The 19,436-nt window shown below is 41.2% G+C and overlaps 1 protein-coding gene across 4 annotated transcripts in view; it reads right to left on the bottom strand.

The window, feature by feature from the left end:
* Window positions 1-2,568: 2,568 nt before the first annotated feature.
* ODAD2 (outer dynein arm docking complex subunit 2) overlaps window positions 2,569-19,436 on the bottom strand; it is a 180,588-nt gene continuing 163,720 nt past the window's right edge. For all 4 annotated transcript variants that reach the window (XM_053894917.1, XM_019465260.2, XM_053894918.1 and 1 more), the window contains one exon: window positions 2,569-3,023. In XM_053894917.1, coding sequence (XP_053750892.1) covers window positions 2,910-3,023 — 114 coding nt within the window. In that variant the 3' untranslated portion in view covers window positions 2,569-2,909. The remainder of the gene's footprint in view (window positions 3,024-19,436) is intronic.

Genomic DNA, 19,436 nt, shown 5'->3' with positions numbered 1-19,436 from the left:
AGTATTATGTACGATTTGGTTGTCTTTCTGCTCCAGTCTCACTGAGGGACAGAATTCTACTTTCTACATTTGAGTACATGAGAAAGTGGTTTTTTGGGGGGCATTTAGTGCATATGAGGCAGGGAGGTTCTTAAGTGGGTTTCCTTATTGTTTTCACTGAATTATAGGAATAAACATAGCCTATTTCATTCCCAAGTCTTCTGTGGGATGAGATTAAACATCTTGAGTTAATTTGGACTGTGAAATGATCTTTTAAACCTAATCCCATTAGGTAAAAGAAAAAGAAGAGATTTATTCAACCATCTCAGTTGTCTGCTTATCAACAACTGAGATTCTCATTTTCCTAAATGGAAATAAACTTTCTGAGTATTTTGGATCTAGTGTCTCAATTCCATGCAAATGCCTTAGAGAGTATCAAAGTAACAGGATTTACAGTGCCACCCCCTAAGAAAACCAACCTTCTGTTAACTGTCAGAACCTAGGAAAGTTTGAAAAAGAAACAAGTTATTTCTAATGCAAGTGATCCTGATAGTAGCGAAAGAGCATTCACTAGGGACAGCAGACTGATCATGGCAGGGATTTCTAGAAGGAAGCCCTGCAAACCATAGACAGTGGGAGATCAAAGAGTATCTACTTAAAATTCCTTCCACCTTAAACTCCTTTCAAACAGAAACAGCTGGCTATCACCAAGAGTATATTGGATTCCCAGGATGTCCTGGGAAAGAATAAAACCTAAAAAAAAAAAAAAAAAAAAAAAAGAAAAAAAGAAAAACAAAAAAAGAACTGTTGCTGAAAACTTATAAGGAATTAATGTTGCCAGCTTTAAATAGCAGAAAATAAATACAACACAAAAAACACTTACCAAAAACTAATGAAAAAAAAAAAAAAAAAAAAAAACCACGAGTGCCATTGCAGCATGTAGTGGCAAAGAAATGGTGTGACTGTCCCCATGTTTGTTCTCTGATAGCTGTGAGCACTTTCACTCTCTTTGACATTTTCCTAGTAAGATCAGAGTTTTCTGTTATGACATTTCATACACACGCATACACACACAGAGTCAAAAACTGACCCTTAAATTCAGCTTCTCATTTGTAGTACCTAAGGATACCAACTTTCGGGGGTTTAAGAATTTAAAAAAATTCTTAGGAACATACAAGATGATTTTCATGTTAATTTCCTTTATCTGTTTCCAAGTGCTTAGCTTCTTTAAAAATGCTTAGCTTCTTCATTTTTTAAAGTGGCACTGTTGCTTTTCTTTTACGTATTATTAACCATAAAACATGAAAACCTCCTGCTTTCTTCTATCAAGCATAGCATAAAGGAACAATCCTTCTTTACCATCACTCATCCAACATTTTTTGTGTTGCAATTGTTTACCTGGTATTTCCCTTCACTCCTAGGACCCACTAAATCCAAGAATAACTTGAAATCCTAAGGCAGTGGTGAAAGCTTCCTTTAGTAAAAATGGAATAACGTTATTTGTTTTCTATAGCTGTCATAATCCATGATTTCTAGAGGTATTTTGAATGTTTGTGAAGCACAGCCCAATGGCAACTTTAACATTAGAAGCGTGTTGATAGTTGAAGAATTTACACTTTTATTTAAATTCAGTTCTTAGTTGGCATCATTAATAGCATTGCCTTGTTCCTATTATCTTCTTTTATAACCTCCTCTGAAAAGCAGGGAAGATGAGCTGGTGTTTTAAAAACCTCAAAATTCTCAGAAACTTCTTTTTACCAGAGAATCTATCACTAGTATAATTTTTCATCCTGTACAGGCTTTTCATTTCATACAAATTATTTGCATTTAATTCAATTAGGTTTATGATCTTCTCCCAATTATGATGAACATAGATAGTACTTAATACTTTTTTAATAAAACAGCCTAGCCTGCTCTTCAAAGAATTAACTGACATTGCCGGTTTATGGAGCTGGTGCATACAAAGCTATTTTCCTGGCTAGTATGAGATGCTTGGGACAGTTAGTTCCCAAACATTTCAGCACACCAAGGTTACTTATGCGATTCTTTTAAGTGACCTCTCATGTTTCCACAACCTGATAAAATGCTATTAATCTTTTGTGGCCACCTTTTAAAAAAGTACTTTGTGTGCTACAAATGAGTTCAGAAATTTCAAGCTATTTATGTGAAGTAACAGTATCCTTACAGCAGCGTAAATTAATTCTTCAATAAAAGTGTTGGTCAGTCCTATGAGGGAAATAAAACGTATAATTGTTTATGCTTTGTAAGCCCCAAAGTAAAAATCCTGCTCATTGCTTATGTTTCTGTGATTTGCATTATCTGGTGTGGTGACAGTTACACATGATCTTCTCCGATGTTTGATCGTATTTAGGAGAAATCTGGAATGACCTCAGGATGCTCTCTCAGGTCCTGCTGCTCAAATCTAAATTCTGTTTAATAACAGTTCGCGAAATCACCACGTCTCCCTAGAGCTCTCGCGTGGGTTGCAAGTGATCAAACAGACAACACCATAATGACGGGGCAGTGAGATAGGTTTAACAGAAAGGGAATTCTAAAGACATGCAGGAATGGCTGTAAAACTGCACACCAGGAAGGCCATACCTTTTATTAAAATCATCACAAATACAAAAATCTCACTGAAATAGGTTTATGTACCGTATACATATATTCTCCAATTCCTGGAATTATCACAAACTTATTGGCTTTACATTTCATTACATGGCATATCCCTAAAATGTTAAATAGAACAAAAATATCTATGCAGTTTTTGGATGGAGAGCACCCTTTGCTATTTTTAATTCCTGTCTTTTCATCCAGACATTTATCTGTTTGTAAAGGGTTTGCTAATAAATGTTCTAGGCTTCCTGGCCATGGGACTGCTATGTTCTCTGTCATGTAAAATTTGGTAGCTTATAATGTTTGTTCACATTTCAAGTGTATCTTGCCTTTTCTGTAGCAAGAGCCAGTCTGCGGATGTTGGATATACAACCAGCTGCGGCTTCCTGGAGGTCCTGGTCAGTGGATCCAACCATATCCAGCAGAAGCTGTCACATGTAAAAGAGAAGGAGGGATCATCAGGGAAATACAAATCAAAACCACACTCAGATATCACCTCACACCAGTCAGAGTGGCCAAAATGAACAAATCAGGAGACTATAGATGCTGGAGAGGATGTGGAGAGACAGGAACCCTCTTGCACTGTTGGTGGGAATGCAAATTGGTGCGGCCACTCTGGAAAACAGTGTGGAGGTTCCTTAAAAAATTAAAAATAGACCTACCCTATGACCCAGGAATAGCACTGCTAGGAATTTACCCAAGGGATACAGGAGTACTGATGCATAGGGGCACTTGTACCCCAATGTTTATAGCAGCACTCTCAACAATAGCCAGATTGTGGAAAGAGCCTAAATGTCCATCAACTGATGAATGGATAAAGAAATTGTGGTTTATATACACAATGGAGTACTACATAGCAATGAGAAAGAACGAAATATGGCCCTTTGTAGCAACGTGGATGGAACTGGAGAGTGTGATGCTAAGTGAAATAAGCCATACAGAGAAAGACAGATACCATATGGTTTCACTCTTATGTGGATCCTGAGAAACTTGACAGAAACCCATGGGGGAGGGGAAGAAAAAAAAAAAGAGGTTAGAGTGGAAGAGAGCCAAAGCATAAGAGACTCTTAAAAACTGAGAACAAACTGAGGGTTGATGGGGGGTGGGAGGGAGGGGAGGGTGGGTGATGGGTATTGAGGAGGGCACCTTTTGGGATGAGCACTGGGTGTTGTATGGAAACCAATTTGACAATAAACTTCATATATGGAAAAAAAAAAAGAGGAGGAGGGAAAGGGAAGCAAGTATAAAACCATTAATCTCAAGGCATAAAGTTAGGCTTTGGAAGCAACTTTAAATATTAAATGTTTTTTAAAGTCACAAAAAAAGAAAGAAAGAAAGAAAGAAAGAAAGAAAGAAAGAAAGAAAGAAAGAAAGAGAAAAAGTACAAGAAATTCCATTTAGGCAAATGCAATTATAAATGCTGCTTCACCAGAGGCAGGGATTTCTCATGAAATGCTCACCATAGCTATTTTCTGGAGCCAAACTGGACCGGTTACTGCCTCCTCCGTTTGGTCATTTAACCTCTATAAATTCTGCTTTAAAATTTCTGTTGCATTCGTTCTGGCTTTTCTGCCTCCAAGGAGCCATAGCACACCATGCCTAGACTATTAGTGCGTACCCTTAGGTTTAATTTCTCTGCATTCCAACCCATCGGATCATGTCACAACCTAATTATGTCAATCCCCTAACTGCACCGACTTCCAGTGCTAAATAACTAGGGCCCAGTCTGTTAACTTGTCCTTCAAAGGACTTTTGTGCTCTGGCCTCAGTTTACCTTTCTAGCCATTCATCTTTCTCCTGCTCCATCTCCAAGGGCACACGCTTCCTCATTTCTTTTGTCTTGCTTGATGCCATCCCTGTACCTAAAAGGCTGACTTTCTAAATTTTATCTATCTTTCATTACCCAGTTAACTTTTCCACAAAGCCTCCATGATTTCCATCAAATAAAATGGCGTTTCTCCCCATCAGAACTCTCCTAGATGTCCCCAGGACATCTCCAAGATGTCCTGGCACCTGTACATCTTCTCTTTTAAACACATATTTGGATTAATGTTTTCTGTCCTTCTTTAGGTTGTAAACTCTGAAACTTATAATTCCATATCATGTCTAATACATAGTATATGCCAAATAAATGTCAAATAAATGAGTTAGAACTTTAAAAATATATCAGTTATGATTCCAGTGAGTAGTTCTGACAAAGGACTTGAAAATCTGAGCTGTATATTCTCTACACAGTAGTATGTGAGTACAAATAAATGTTGATAAGGACAGAAAATAGGGATGACTTGATAAACTAAGAAATACCATAAAGTATTATGAAACATCTTAAATATGGCAGGCTTAGGGGTTGGCTGTTATTCCCCAGGTAATAATAGAAGTTATTTAAAAACTTTTATCAGGAGAGTAGCATGGCCACATTTGTGTTGTAGAGAGATAACTCTCCTGGTACTGTACAGAACATGGACTATACAGAAAAGAAATGGAAGGGTTCTGCGATGCTTCAGGCCAGAGAGGATGAGGACTGAATACAGCAGGATGGAGGGGTAGGGTGGCCAGAATGAATTCAAAGGACGTTTGGGGGTTAAATCATTCAACAAATGGCCCAAGGATAACTAGTTATCCAAATAGAAGAAAATGAAAATGGTAATCTCATATCATACATAAACATCATGTCCAGGTAGATTAATGATTTAATTTTAAAAAATGTTTAATTGGAGAGCCTGGGTGGCTCAGCCAGTTGAGCGTCCAACTTTGGCTCAGATCATTATCTTTTGTGAGTTCGAGCCCCGCCCCACTTTGGGTTCTGTGCTGACAGCTTAGAGCCTGGAGCTTGCTTTGGATCCTGTGTCTCCCTCTCACTTTCTGCCCCTCCCCCACTCATACTCTGTCTCTGTCTCTCTCTCAAAAATACATTTTTTAAAATGCTAGTTTGTTTTTGAGAGAGACAGACAGAGAGTGCAAGCAGGGGAGGGGCAGAGAGAGAGCGAGACACAGAATCTGAAACAGGCTCCAGGCTCTGAGCTGTCAGCAAAGAGCCCGATGCGGGGCTTGAACTTGTGAACTGTGAGATCATGACCTGAGCTGAAACCAAGAGTCGGATGCTCAACTGACTGAGCCACCCAGGTGCCCATGGATTAATGATTTAAATAATAAAGAAAAAAATGTAAAAGATTTAGAAGGTTGTGGATGAGAAAACTCTGAACAAATTGAGGTATTGAAGGATGTTTGGCTTCTCAGGTCCTTAACCTCCTTGTTGTCCATGATCTTCACCACATTTCAGCCCCTTGTGTCCAGGGTCACCCATCTTCAACCTCTCCCTTCTACTGATTCCTTCCAATCATCATTTAAACCATGTCCCCATATTTTAACCTCCCTACTACCCTGCCCCCACCACAACACTGACTCCTTTTTTTCTCTTCATTGCCAGATTTCTTTAAAGAGTTGTCTGGATTCATTGTCTCTAGTCTATTCAATCTACTCCAGGTTGGCCTCTGCCTCAGCTCCCCACTGAAACAGCCCTCTCAAGGTCATCAAAAACTTTCATCTTGCAAAGAATAGACATTTTTGACTCCTCTTATTCAGCTCCTTAATAGTGTTTGATATAACTGACCATCTTCTCCTCTTTAAAATGGTCTATGCTATTGGCTTCTTATATCATACTGTCCTTGTATCCATTTGTCCTCACCTTCTTGCTCTTCAGTGATGGCTCTTTCTCCCCTTCCCCTCCATAAGTTGTTAGAGTTCCTTAGAACAAATTCCTCTTTTATCTTGTTTTCTCTCCCTTGAAGGTTTCTCTTTCACTATCTGCCTTCAAATATCATTTATCTGGAGCCATCTTCTCAACTTATGCCTCCACCTCAGAATCTTCTTCTGGAGAGCGCACTTCATATCATCTTCTTAGACATCTCCACTAGGCAGTCTCACAACTATCTCAAACTTAATATATAGATGAAGTTTCTAATTTTTTTTTCTGTGTAAACCCAGGTTCCCCCACCTCCCCAGTATTCTCCTGTGTCAGTGAAGATATCACCACCTAGTTTCTCAAACCAGAAATTTCCTCACCTTACACTCATTCCTACCTCATCTTCCCTGCACTCCATCCTACAATTATTGTATCTTTGTGATTCAACTGCCTACACTTATTCCAAAGTCATTTGCTTCTGTTGCCATTGTTACCACCCCTGTAAAGCCTACAGCAGGTTCCCACTGTCCTTGCACACTCTCTTGCCTGCCCTGCAATCAATCAATGCAACACTGCATCCAGAGTAATGTCCTAAATTGTAAAGTTCACCAACAAGGGGAAAAATTCTAGAGAAACAAAGGGAATAAGACATGATCAAATCTTCTGAGATTTAAGAGAAAGAAATATTCTCTTCTGAGTAAGGGAAACAGGGCCATCTGGGGGAGTTCCTGCCTTGGGAGTTTTGCATTGTTCAAGTAATTAAATAAGGAGGCCATTAGATGAGGTGGCTCTAATGTTTTGGTGGCCTGCATAAGCAAACCAAAACCTAAACCAGAGTCAACACACTTGAGTCTAAGAAAATGAAACCTGAAGCCAATCAATCGCAAATAGCCAACTAGGCTCTCCCAAACAAGGCAACTGCTTATGCTATAGCCAGTCAAATAATTTCCTTGCTTTACTTCTGTATCTTTTTAAAAAATTTTTAATGTTTATTTATTCTTGAGAGAGAGACAGACAGAGACAGAGTGTGAGTGGGAGAGGGTCAGAGAGAGAGGGAGACAGGATCTGAAGCAGGCTCCAGGCTCTGAGCTGTCAGCACAGAGCCTGACGCAGGGCTCGAACTCACAGACTGTGAGATCATGACCTGAGCCGAAGTCAGATGCTTAACCGACTGAGCCACCCAGGCGCCCCTACTTCTGTATCTTCTTTATTGAAAACCTTCCCTTAGCTCCTGGCAGTGGAGTTCTCCTAACCACTTTTAGTTTTATGCTGCCTGGTTTGAATCATGCCTCAGTTTATGTTTTAACAGCATTACTGAGTGTTTTTCTCCAGCATTACTCAATAACTGAGGTGTAAGTTGGAGGAAATAGGTTGTGGGACTGCAATTCATTTGAATAGTTATATAATCCAAGCTGGGTTGGGAGGGAAGTACAAACAGAAGGCTACTGATGTCTGGAAGAATTAGGAAGGGAGACCTCTGTGAAGTAAGAAAACAGTGTTAGTGCTGTTTGAGCTCATTGAAGCTCAGGAAGAAGTTGAAAAATAGGACATTAGAGTATGAGAATGGATTATCTGGAGTTTAAGATTCTATAGATAAAGTTGACTTGATTATTAAAAAGGATCAATAATCCAGGTCCAGGATGTGACCATGGGAACACAGGTCAATATAGGATTATTAGGCAATTGTATATGTGCATACATGTGTGCATACACACACACACACACACACACACACACACACACACACACACACACCTATGAACACATTTACTTAACTTATATTCTTATTCTCTTTCTCTCTCTGCATAAAGAGGAACTGGTGGAAAAATAATGAGAAGGAAGAACACAGTAGCCAGCTCTCCTCGGTTACTGGCTTAGATGTCTCGGTATTGTAACTCACACTTAAATCCCTTTCCTAGCTTGCAACTTTTAACTCTTGGGTCTACAATGCCATATTTTTATCAATTTATCTATTTGCTTATGCCTCATCTTACTATCATATGAAAGCTGTTAAAGCAGATATACCTATATGAAGCTTAGACTATTTCCTCTAAATGTGTACTTAACACAATTTCACCCATCACTTTTTTTTCATACTCACACATTTTAGCTGTCTACCTTCATTGCTGGAACGCTTCACCACTCTTGAGTATTGAGTACTAGCTATAAATGTGGAGATTTTGCTCCTGTGCATCATTACTAAATCAATAAACAAGAGTCGTCCCAGTCCTGACCCCAAGGAAGCCTGGATATCGATACTTCTCTATTCTCAGATGGAACAATTTTTCTTTCAATTCTGCTTTCCAAACTTTAAATTGGTTCTTTAATCAAAACAAAACATTCCAATGATTTTTTTGGTAAATTATATAATCTCTTGAGGATTTTGAAAAGTTATTAATAATTTCCCTTTACATAACATATTTTCTCCCTCCTTCTCCCAAGTAGATGATTCAAAAGAATTCATGAGTCCCTTCATCGATTCCATTGTTTTATAAATATAGCATTAAATTCTCCCAATAGCCTAATCACTTTAATAAACAATTTTTATTACCAAATTAATTTTTATTACAGCCATATTATTATAATGAAGAATGTCAGTTACATGTAGGCTTTTCTGGGCCCTGGAAGAGGGAGGCGTGATGCTACATTAAAAGCTTAATTTCTGGGGCTCGGTCAGTTAAGCATCCGACTCTTGATCTTGGTTGGCTCAAGTCATGATCTCACAGTTTGTGGGATCAAGCCCCGCTTTAGGCTCTGTGCTGACAGCGTGAAGCCCGCTTGGGATTCTCTCCCTCCCTTTGTCTCTGCCCCTCCTCCACTTGTGCATATTCTCTCTCTCAAAATATATAAATATGCTTAAAAAGCTTGAGGTCCACAAGAAAACGGGATGTACAGATAATCTCGCGTCCAATTTCCCTATATAAGTTGTTCAAGAAGTTGGAGGAACACAGATTGCCAGCTCTAACAAGCCCACCTAATGCCTATCCCACAAGGCCAGCCAGCCTTGCTTTTGCTCTGGTCCTTGGTCTCTCATCCAGTAGATTCTGTTGTGGCTGTTTTTCAAATCTGGGAAGAGGTGAAATAGAGTTCTAGCTGTGAACCCAGACTATCTGAGCAGGGAACTAGACACTTTCTAGAAAAGGCAAACAGTAGTCAAGGGTTTTGAGGTCAGAGCTCCTTGGCTTTGTATCCTGACTCTTCCATTTCACTTAACTGGATAGGTTACCGAACCTCTAAACCCTATGTTCCCATAAGTTTAATGGGATCATCTGCCTCTGAGGCTTATTGTGAAGATAATAGAGACCTTTAAACAATGTTTGAGCACCTCTATTCACAGCTTCTTCCTGTCTTTACATCCTTTGATCTTCTTCCATACCCCTCTTCCTGTTTTGTCTAACTGTTCTCCCTGAGCCGTGTATGGATCCAAGTGTGCAGTGCATGAGAGGAAAAGCTGGAGAACTCAGGCAGAGAGAATTCACACCAGAAAGGGCAGAGGATTCCTTGTGGGAGAGAAAGAAACAACATGTGGGGAAGGAAGGGAGGAAGGTGGAGAGAGGGAAAAGCTTATAGGGGGGTTATTTTAGGAGCAACTTTAGGGTGAAACAGATGTACTGAGAATAAAAAAAGATAAGAGGATTTTAAATAAGTTTAAAAGTGCACGATTGTGCTGTTTTCAAGAAAGAGTGAAACTAGGATTACAATTACTTTCAACTGCTACTTGGTTGCCAGGCTTTTGTGTTGACTGCATTTCCATGTCGGGACTGGACCATGAGGCCACTTGGCTTCATACAGGTTATGCATTTGAATCACACAAACCCATGCTCGGTACAAAGTAAGAGCTCCATAAGTGGTATTCATTATCATGGTGATTATTTTGCCAGTTCTGAAGTCTGGTTCTGGCTTCTGTTCCCTGGAGTCCAGCCCTGGGTAGTTGGGGAGGAATGAGGAAGCAGGAATTTTGGCCCTAAGGTCAGTCTAGCCCTGTCAGCACCTGCTGCAGTCCCCACCTCATCTCTGGTTGACCCCACTGGGCACACCAATGGCCCAGGCTTCACTTGGCATCAGCTGTTGCCACCGCACCTTGCAAGGCTCTCTTGGAAAGCAGCCCCTTGGGCTGATGCCTGCCAAAACCCAACCTGCCTTCTGCCCGTACTCCCTAATATCTTCTTGCTGCTCTGTGGCTCCCCCCTCCTCTGGCGTTCCAAGTCAGCTGCATTTATTCCTAAACCCTGGATGCCAGTTATATAATTTCATATTATATAAACTAATGAACTGTGAGTGTGAAATGGACTAGTCATAACGTTTGGCAGGCTGCTGGCATCTCGGTGTTTCAGAGAGCCTGCAGTGTGTTGGCTGTGCCAGGAATCAGCTAGATAAAGGTTGCAGAGGGGAGGATCTGCTGTGCATTCGCTTGCTTTACGTTAGGACGCAACGTTCAGTCAACACAGGACCCTTTATAGGACTTGACTCTGTAAATGACTTTTTCTAGGACCTGTGTAACTTCTAGCCCCGAATGCATTAAGAGGGCTGCTGCTCTTTGGGGAATTAATTTAGCCCAAGTTTCTTGCATTAACCGTGAGGTTTCATTCCATATCACATATGGTACTTAGTACATGTTTAGTCTAAAAGCTCGACCAGTGGAACCCAGCAGTCCAGTATTTTGAAGGCCTACAGTAGAGGCAAGGGTGACATTTAAAAAAATAAAAGGAGAAAAGGATGGCTTAGCACAGTACATGTGGTAAGCAGTGAGGTTGCTTCCTTAAATGTACCTGGAGTGACTCACTGGCATTGGGCCCGGAGGTTACCTAACATTCATACAACGTGAAATGATTTTATTAGCTACCAAGCTTACTGTGTGCCAGGCACTGTGATTTATTCTTCACTAGTTCATTTATCCTGCTCTGCCCATTTTCCTTAGCCAGGAACATTCTCAATCAAGGGTACAGTGTTGGAAGTGTAGAATTTTCTGTGTGCTCAGGGTATGAATGGCTTGACATTTGAGAGCACTCACTTCTAGGACTCTCTTGGTGATGCTGCTCTCTGAATTTATTGTTTTTCCTCTATTTTTGCTTATTGTTGTCAATGAATGTTACTCATTGCTGTGCTAATACACCTGTTGGTTGTGTGGCTAATGCTGCTTTACAAACTGAGTAAGGATGTGTTACTTTCCCAGACCACCATCTGAAAAACATGTACTATATACGTGTCTTGGTTTTGAATTGGACTCGGGAATATATGCTTTTATTTTTCCGAAGAGCTGCATAAGCAAGCTAGGGCACTCAGAGGAATGCTTTAAAATGACTATAAACATGGGGCACCCGGGTGGCTCAGTTGGTTAAGTGGCCAACTTCAGCTCAGGTCATGATCCTCCAGTTCACCAGTTTGAGCCCCGAGTGGGGCTCTGTGCTGAGCTGGAGCCTGCTTCAGATTCTGGGTCTCCCTCTCTCTCTGCTCCTCCCCTGCTCACACTCTGTCTCTCCCTCTCTCTCAAAAATAAATAAACATTAAAAAAGTTAAGTATAAATAGGGGCGCTCGGGTGGCTCAGTCAGTTAAGTGTCTGACTTTGGCTCAGGTCATGATGTCACGGTCTGTGAGTTCGAGTCCCGCGTCGGGCTCTGTGCTGACAGCTCAGAGCCTGGAGCCTGCTTCAGGTCTGTGTCTCCCCCTCTTTCTCTGCCCCTCCCCTGCTTGTGCGCTCTCTCTTTCTCTCTCAAAAGTAAACATTAAACAAAATAAACATAAACATCTGCATAACAGAGACGTGGAGCAAACTTCTGTACTGGATGGGCAGCTAATACAAAGTAAAGAGCAACGGATATTTTCCAACCACTAAAACACGGGGCAAGGTGAGGCTGGTTTGGAATACTTTGTGATAATAACTAAAAGGGGTACTTTTTTTTTTTTTTTTTAGGAAAGTGAGATGCAAATTGGGTACAAGTGACTATGGAAGCAGTGTACTTTTTTGGTACATATTTTTTTGCTCTGTAGACATTTTCCAGCTATAAAAACATTTTTGATATTATAAGGGGGAAAAACACCTCAGGTTTACCTTTTTGAAGTGTTTGTTCCTTTCAAAAACTTTCCTCTTTTTAATCTTTCCCTCCCCCAAACACACCCAAGGACTTTAAATTTATTGGAAGTTTCATATGTACACTGAAGGAACACTAGCCCCCCTTGCTTTCACACTTAATTGCATAGAGCACTTTAAAGCATCATTCAAACACATTACTTTTTACAACGTTGGCGTGAACGCGGACAAGGGGAGGGCACAAAGCGTGGTTTGTGGATTGGGCTAACACGAATAACTTCCTCCAGTGGCAAAGGCTTTGATCTCAAGGAGCGTGCCCTCAGCATGCAGCTGTGACCTATGATTCACATCCCCTGGAAGGTGAGACAAAGGTAGCATGGGAATCGGTGTCTGCATTCAATTTTTACTTGCATATCTAACAGCTCATGATTTTATATAATATTTCAGTCGTATGAAAAAATATGTACCAATTTGAGTGATAACAGATTTTCTTGTGGTTTGACTCCACATTGTTTGGGGAAACACAGACTGGAAATAGGAGTTTTAATTAGAGCCGGATGAGCTCTGAAATACCTGCATGCACACCAAGCTAAGTGGGTTTTCCAGGAAGATCTGGAGTTCCCAGAGCTCATTTGAACCGTGAACCCATTTGCTGTTTTCCAGTTCACAAGGCAATGCGGTGTGGCTGTAGCACTAACGCCCAGCCCAGTAACAAGAAATGCATTTGCACCGTGTCTGCCCTGCACAGCGGCTTCCAGGCTGTCCAGGTTGGCTGCCGCTCCTCCGCGGTTTCTCTCACATCCCGACTTTGAGCCTTGGTAATTTATTTCATATGACGGCTCACCAGAGCCGGGGGCCTCAAAACACATTCTGCATTTGCTGGTTGGGGCAAAACCTTTGATTCTGTTCAGTCAGTGAAGTGAGCCAAGGGGCTTGCCTTACAGCGGTGTCTGTCTGCCTCCCGGTGACAAGAGCGTGTGCCTTATTTACGGGATCTGAGGTTCACGTCTGCAAAGCTTGAAAGTGGGGTCTACTTGTTTGATCTGATGCCTCTTCCGTGCTCATGTTCATTTGCACTTGAGTAGGCTTGCTCTCTGGTTCTTCTTCCACGTTGCTTTTCCATGAGCCTTCCAGTAGAGAGCTTTTGTGCCCAGGCACACGCACACGCGCGCACAACTGGAGTGCTGGGTCTAGAGTTCTGGGAAGTAGAAATGGGGTATATAGTAGATCGCCAACAACCTTCTAAAGAACGCTAGAAATTGTAGAAATGGACAATTACTGGCTGCATCAGGAGACGGTGAGACCCCACACTCTTTGTCAGAGGAAAAGGAAGTGGCAAGTCTTCACCTGACCTGGGGGGAAGTTCATATCATTTGGAATGGCTTCAAGTTGCTCTTCAAATTTTATTCCTATCAAATATGAAGAATACCTGTGCATGTGGGAGTTTCCTGGCAAGAATGCTAAAGAAATGATAGGCTAAAAATGGATTAAAAGATATAAGTGGACAAGGTCGTTTAGCATTGCATTCTGCTACTGGGTGGCTCAAAGTGACAAAGATAATTCTCTGGAAGTTTATTATTATCTGTAATACCCCCATAAAGAAGGCAAAGTTACATCTTTAAGGATCTCAGAATAAGGCCTGGCTCACAGTAATTGCTCTCTAGTTGTTAGCCATTATTACTCCAATAGAAAACATACTTCAGGCATGTCCACTTGTCCTGATGCTAGTAACAAGTGACATGTGACAAAACGTATCCAGCACTGTGTTGGTTGGCATGACTAATCCTCTCAAGAAGAAGTCAGGCTGTTGCTACCCAGTGCAGGCTGAAAGTCACGTGGGTGGGCACCTCTGTAAGGAATGACAAGAGGCCCTCAGGGGGAAGGTCAGCAGGGCAGAGTCTCTGAGTTCCTATCAAGTTCTGCTTCTGTGATAGGTTCTAAGAGTCCCTTCTGGAGAATTGGGTGAGCCCTGAGAGATATGGCTCCCAGCAGGTGGGCCCCTGGCAGCTTATAATATGCATTTGTTACTGTGGGTCCCAGAGAAACATAGTAGATGGAATAGACCATCTGTATTTGCTGCCTTTGGTTTCACTATGGCTTTCATCTGGTTTTTAGTAGTAGGTCAGAGAACACTTCTGTGGGGTAAAATGACCTAGGAAATAGATAAAGCAGTCAGGAACTTTATCAATATGTGGTTAAGACAAAATCAAGGGGCGCCTGGGTGGCTCAGTCGGTTAAGCGTCCGACTTCGGCTCAGGTCATGATCTCGCGGTATGTGAGTTCAAGCCCCGCGTCGGGCTCTGTGCTGACAGCTCAGAGCCTGGAGCCTGTTTCAGATTCTGTGTCTCCCTCTCTCTCTGACCCTCCCCCGTTCGTGCTCTGTCTCTCTCTGTCTCAAAAATAAATAAACGTTAAAAAAAATTAAAAAAAAAAAAAAAAAGACAAAATCAAATATGAGTTAGAAAATAAGTTGGGCTCATCAACATTCTTTTTGAAGATTTCATGATATTGGCATAGTCTCCTCCAGCAGCTTCTTGAATAATGTGCAGATGTAAACTTTTGTTTTAATTTTTAAATTTTTTTTAAAATTTATTTTTGAGAGAGAAAGAGAGCATGAGCAGGGGAGGGGCAGAGAGAGAGGGAGACACAGAATCTGAAGCAGGCTCCAGGCTTTGAGCTGTCAGCATAGAGCCCAGTGCGGGGTTGAAACTCATGAACTGCAAGATCATGACCTGAGCTGAAGTTGGCCACTTAACTGACTGAGCCACCCAGGCACCCCAGAGGAGGTAAACTTCTTAAGGCTCACGTGTCTTCTCTCATACTTAAGAGTTTGCCTGAATAGAAAATTCTAGGTTAGAAGTAATTATTGAAGAGCTGAAAGAGTTTTGAAGGCATTGCTCCATTTTCTGCTTGCTTCCAGTATTACTGGTGAGAAACCCAAAGTGTTCATTTTTTTTAAAGCATTAACATTTTACTTATTTATTTATTTATTTATTTATTTATTTACTTTTAAATGTTCATTTATTTTTGAGAGAGAAAGACAGAGCATGAGTGGGGGAGGAGAAGAGGGAGAGGGAGACATAGAATCTGAAGCAGGCTCCAGGCTCTGAGCTGTCAGCACAGAGCCTGACTCAGGGCTCAAACCTACAGATCGTGAGATCATGACCTGAGACAAAGTTGGCCACTTAACCAACTGAACCACCCAAACCCCCTAATGTTTGTTTATTTTTGAGAGAGAGAGAGAGAGAGAGAGACAGACAGACAGACAGACAGACACTCGGGATGAGTGGGAGAGGGGCAGAGAGAGAGGGAGACACAGAATCTGAAGCAGGCTCCAGGGTCTGAACTGTCAGCACAGAGCCTGATGTGGGGCTCAAACCCATGAGCAGTGAGATCATGACCTGAGCCGAAGGCTTAACCGACTGAGCCACCCAGGTGCCCCTAAAGTGTTCTTGATGTTTGGTTTCTCTTACTTGTTCTTCTCTTCCTCTCCTCTTTTGAAGATTACAGAATCCTTTATTGTTATTACACTTAATGTTCTAGAATTTTACAATGCTATATCTTGTAATAGGTCTGCTTTTATCCATTGTATACAGGGCACTTGATGTGCCGTTTTAATCCGGCAATTCATGCACTTCAATTCTGGGAAATTCTCTTGAATTATTTCATTTCGCTTCCTCCTCTTCATTTTCTCAGTTATCCCTTTATGGAACTAATATTCTGAAGTTAGATATTTTACACTGGCTCTCTAATTTTTATCTTTCCTTTTTCCTCTTTTCATCTCTTTATCTTTTTGCTCCACTTTTTGAGAGATTTCTTTATCTTCCAACTCTTCTATCGAATTTGTGCTCCCTGAATGTTCTATTTTTAGAGTCCTGTTCTAGTTTCATGGATGCAATACTTTTTAATTTAATTTAATTTAATTTAATTTAATTTAATTTTAGAGAGAGAGCATGCACACCAGCTGGGAAGAGGCAGAGGAAGGAAGAGAGAAGGAGCTTGATGCAGAGCTCGATCCCATGACTCTAGGATCATGACCTGAGCTGAAATCAAGAGTCAGATGCTCAACCAACTGAGCCACCCAGGCACCCCAGATGCAATACTTCTATATCACTCTGAGGATGTTCACTTTTTTCCCTTCTCTCTTCAATACTCTGTTTCTTCCAAGGACTGATTTGTTTGTTTCTATTTTTGTTTCAGTCTGTCTTCTACGTTCAAGATATCCTTCAGATGTGAGTTGCTTGTTGGATGAATAGAAAGCTTGGGCTCATAGGTGGGGCTTGTTGACTTTGTTTTACTGCAGGGTAACCTGGGTGGTCTCAGGGTCACTCAGAGTTGTGCTCTCCATGAAGACACCAGACTGAAGGGGCCTAAAATACAGCTCTCACTTGCTCACCAATTCATGAACACTAGTCAGGGACTACATCTTCCTGAAGGGATGCCTTTTTCTTCCTACAAAGGTGTGATTTTAAGTCTTTTTAACATGGTCAAAGCTATATCTGCCCAGAGGGATCAACTTTTTCTAATTCACACACAAAAGCTTTGCACAGGCCAGTAGAGGCCCTGGAAAGGCTGGCTGGGGATCTCCCCAAGTCAATATCTTGAAATCTTTTGTGTCGAGCTGGTCAAATTCTCCAAGGAAGAACTTTTCAAACTCCAGCCCACAGAGGAAGGGACTGGTCTGTAGGGATTTGGGACTGAATAGGGCACACAGTCCATTTAGCTTTCAGTGTTCATTATGGTCACTTTATCTACATCTTCGGTAGAATATCTTTGCCTTATAGTGGCTGCTGTCCTCCAATCTGAGACCCTATTTTATCTTCTCTAGACAGCTCCTGAAGTGGGGAAGTGGCCCTAGGTTTTCCTCAGTCTTTCTTATTGTGGCCTCAACCTGGAACCCTACCAACCAGTTCCAGAGGCACTTAGTGCTACCAGTTCCTAATATTTTGAGGCTTCCACATTGTAAACTGGGTCTGTTATCAGTTTCTCCTACTGTTGACTTGGCATTCTGATTCCTGAGGTCTGTTAGCCAGTTGTCACTCTTCCTCTGAATTTCAATTTACAAAATTTTGTTATTCTCTCCTCTCCAATTCTCCCTGTTCTTGTTGGTCTTGTTTTTTTCTTTGTTTTTTTTTTTAAGTTCCTTTAATGTAACATTGGATTTGAGAAGCAAATAAAATTAGATTCAGGAGTTTAATTTGCTACTTTACTTGGAACAAGCTATAGGTTTTCTCCAGACTCCAGGAAAAATGTCCTGGATATCTACTCTGGATACAATGCCTGAATTTAACTTGGGTTATCTCCCATTGGGAAGAAACTGAAAGTCTCTCTGTGGTTGTCTATGTTCTATTGTTAGATCAGTTTTATGAAAAATGTTTAGAAATATTTTTTGGAGGGAAGTTGTATATATATGCATATATATATATATATATATATATATATGAAATGTATGTATGTATATATGAGTCTCCAGCTCAGGCCATTCAACTGCCTGCTTGACATATGCACTTGGATATAAGACATGCGTACTCAGTTTCATATGAGCAAAGCTCAACTCCTGATCCTTCCTTCCAACACCTGCTTCCCCATGGCCTCCTCACCTCAGTTCATGTCAACTCCTCTCTCCCGTTGCCTGGGCCAAAAGTCTTGGGAGTATCCCTGACTTCTCTCTTTCTCTCACTGCCTTTATCTTCAAAATGTACCCAGAATCTGACCTCTTCTCATTACCTCCACTGCCGTGATCTGAGCCACTCTCAACTCCTGCTTGAATTTAAGGACTAGGCCAAGTTTTTGATATGCAAGTAGACCTGGAGCTGGCTTTGAAAGGTATAAGCTAGAGAAAACTAAATCACTCAGATTGGCAATTTGGGAGAATCTTTCTTTCTTTTTAAGAAGAAAAGGCAGAGAAGAGAAGAGACAGTAAAGTGATCCACTGGGAGAATGAAAGCCTAGTTCAGAAATGGCCACGGGGATTTTGAGGAGTTGCCAAATGTAATACTTGACTTGGAACTTATTGGCATTGCTGCAATGTATATTGCCTTCCATCACTACAAATCTTTGATTTTCTAATTTACTGTTTTGCTTTGCATACAATGGCCTTATAAGAATGTTCTTGTTTTGTTTGTTGTTTTCATGAAGATAGAAATTAGTGGGGAGGACAAGATAAAAGGGTAAAGTTTCAAGTCTATACCAGCTCTTTGTAATATAGGAACAAAATGCTTACAGAAGCGAAACAATCCATAACCTGAATCAAATCATCAGAAGCTGGGTGATATATAGAATTCCCTCTAAATTAGATGTTGTCTGGGGCACGGAAAGCAGAGGGAAGTTTGAGCCAGTATTTCCTACATGATCATGGGAATGGCAGCCTTAGCTAATATTTGAGCTACTGAATATGCTTTTGTTTTGTGTGTGTGTGTGTGTGTGTGTGTGTGTGTGTGGTAACGAATAAAACTATGACTTAAAATGATATCTCAAAAAACAAAAACCAAAAAACAGTTTGACCCAAACAATAATGTTGCCTATAGCCTCCGAACTTGACTTTCTCAGCTCCATTTTATCTATCGATCTATCTATCTATCTATCTATCCATCTATCTATCTATCTATCTATCTATCTATCTATCACCTACCTAATCTTCCTCCCTCCCTCCCTTCCTTCCTTGAGAGAGACAAAGACCGTGCAAGTGAGGAAGGGGCAGAGAGAGAGGAAAAGAGAGAGAATATCAAGCAGTCTCCACACTGTCAGTGCAGAGGCCAATGTGGGGCTCGAAATCACGAAGCTGTGAGATCATGATCTGAGCTGAAACCAAGAGTTGGACACTTAACTGACTGACCTACCCAGGCATCCTTCTCGGTTCCATTATCTTTCCCCTGCCCCAAATCAACCAGTCAGCTATTCACCTGGTCCCACCTGGGCCTTACTAATACCAGCAACTGTTCCATCTCTGCCTCTAATTGCGCTCTGCCAGAAGCTCTAGGTTCTGGAAGACATGGAATGGGGTTGAGAACACCGGAGGCACTTGTGTCTTCACAGTCTCCTTGCTTTCGTCTACCTTCTGTGATCCACCGTGTCAGCTGCTTTTCTGTCACTAGTTTAGTTCTTTTCTCTACTATTCTCCTATTATACCA

The sequence above is a fragment of the Panthera pardus genome, unplaced genomic scaffold (genome assembly GCF_024362965.1).
Source record: "Panthera pardus isolate Hobbes unplaced genomic scaffold, ASM2436296v1 HiC_scaffold_6, whole genome shotgun sequence".
Lineage (NCBI taxonomy): Eukaryota > Metazoa > Chordata > Mammalia > Carnivora > Felidae > Panthera > Panthera pardus.
Note: the sequence above shows the minus strand (reverse complement) of the source record. Positions and strands in the feature narration are given on the sequence as shown.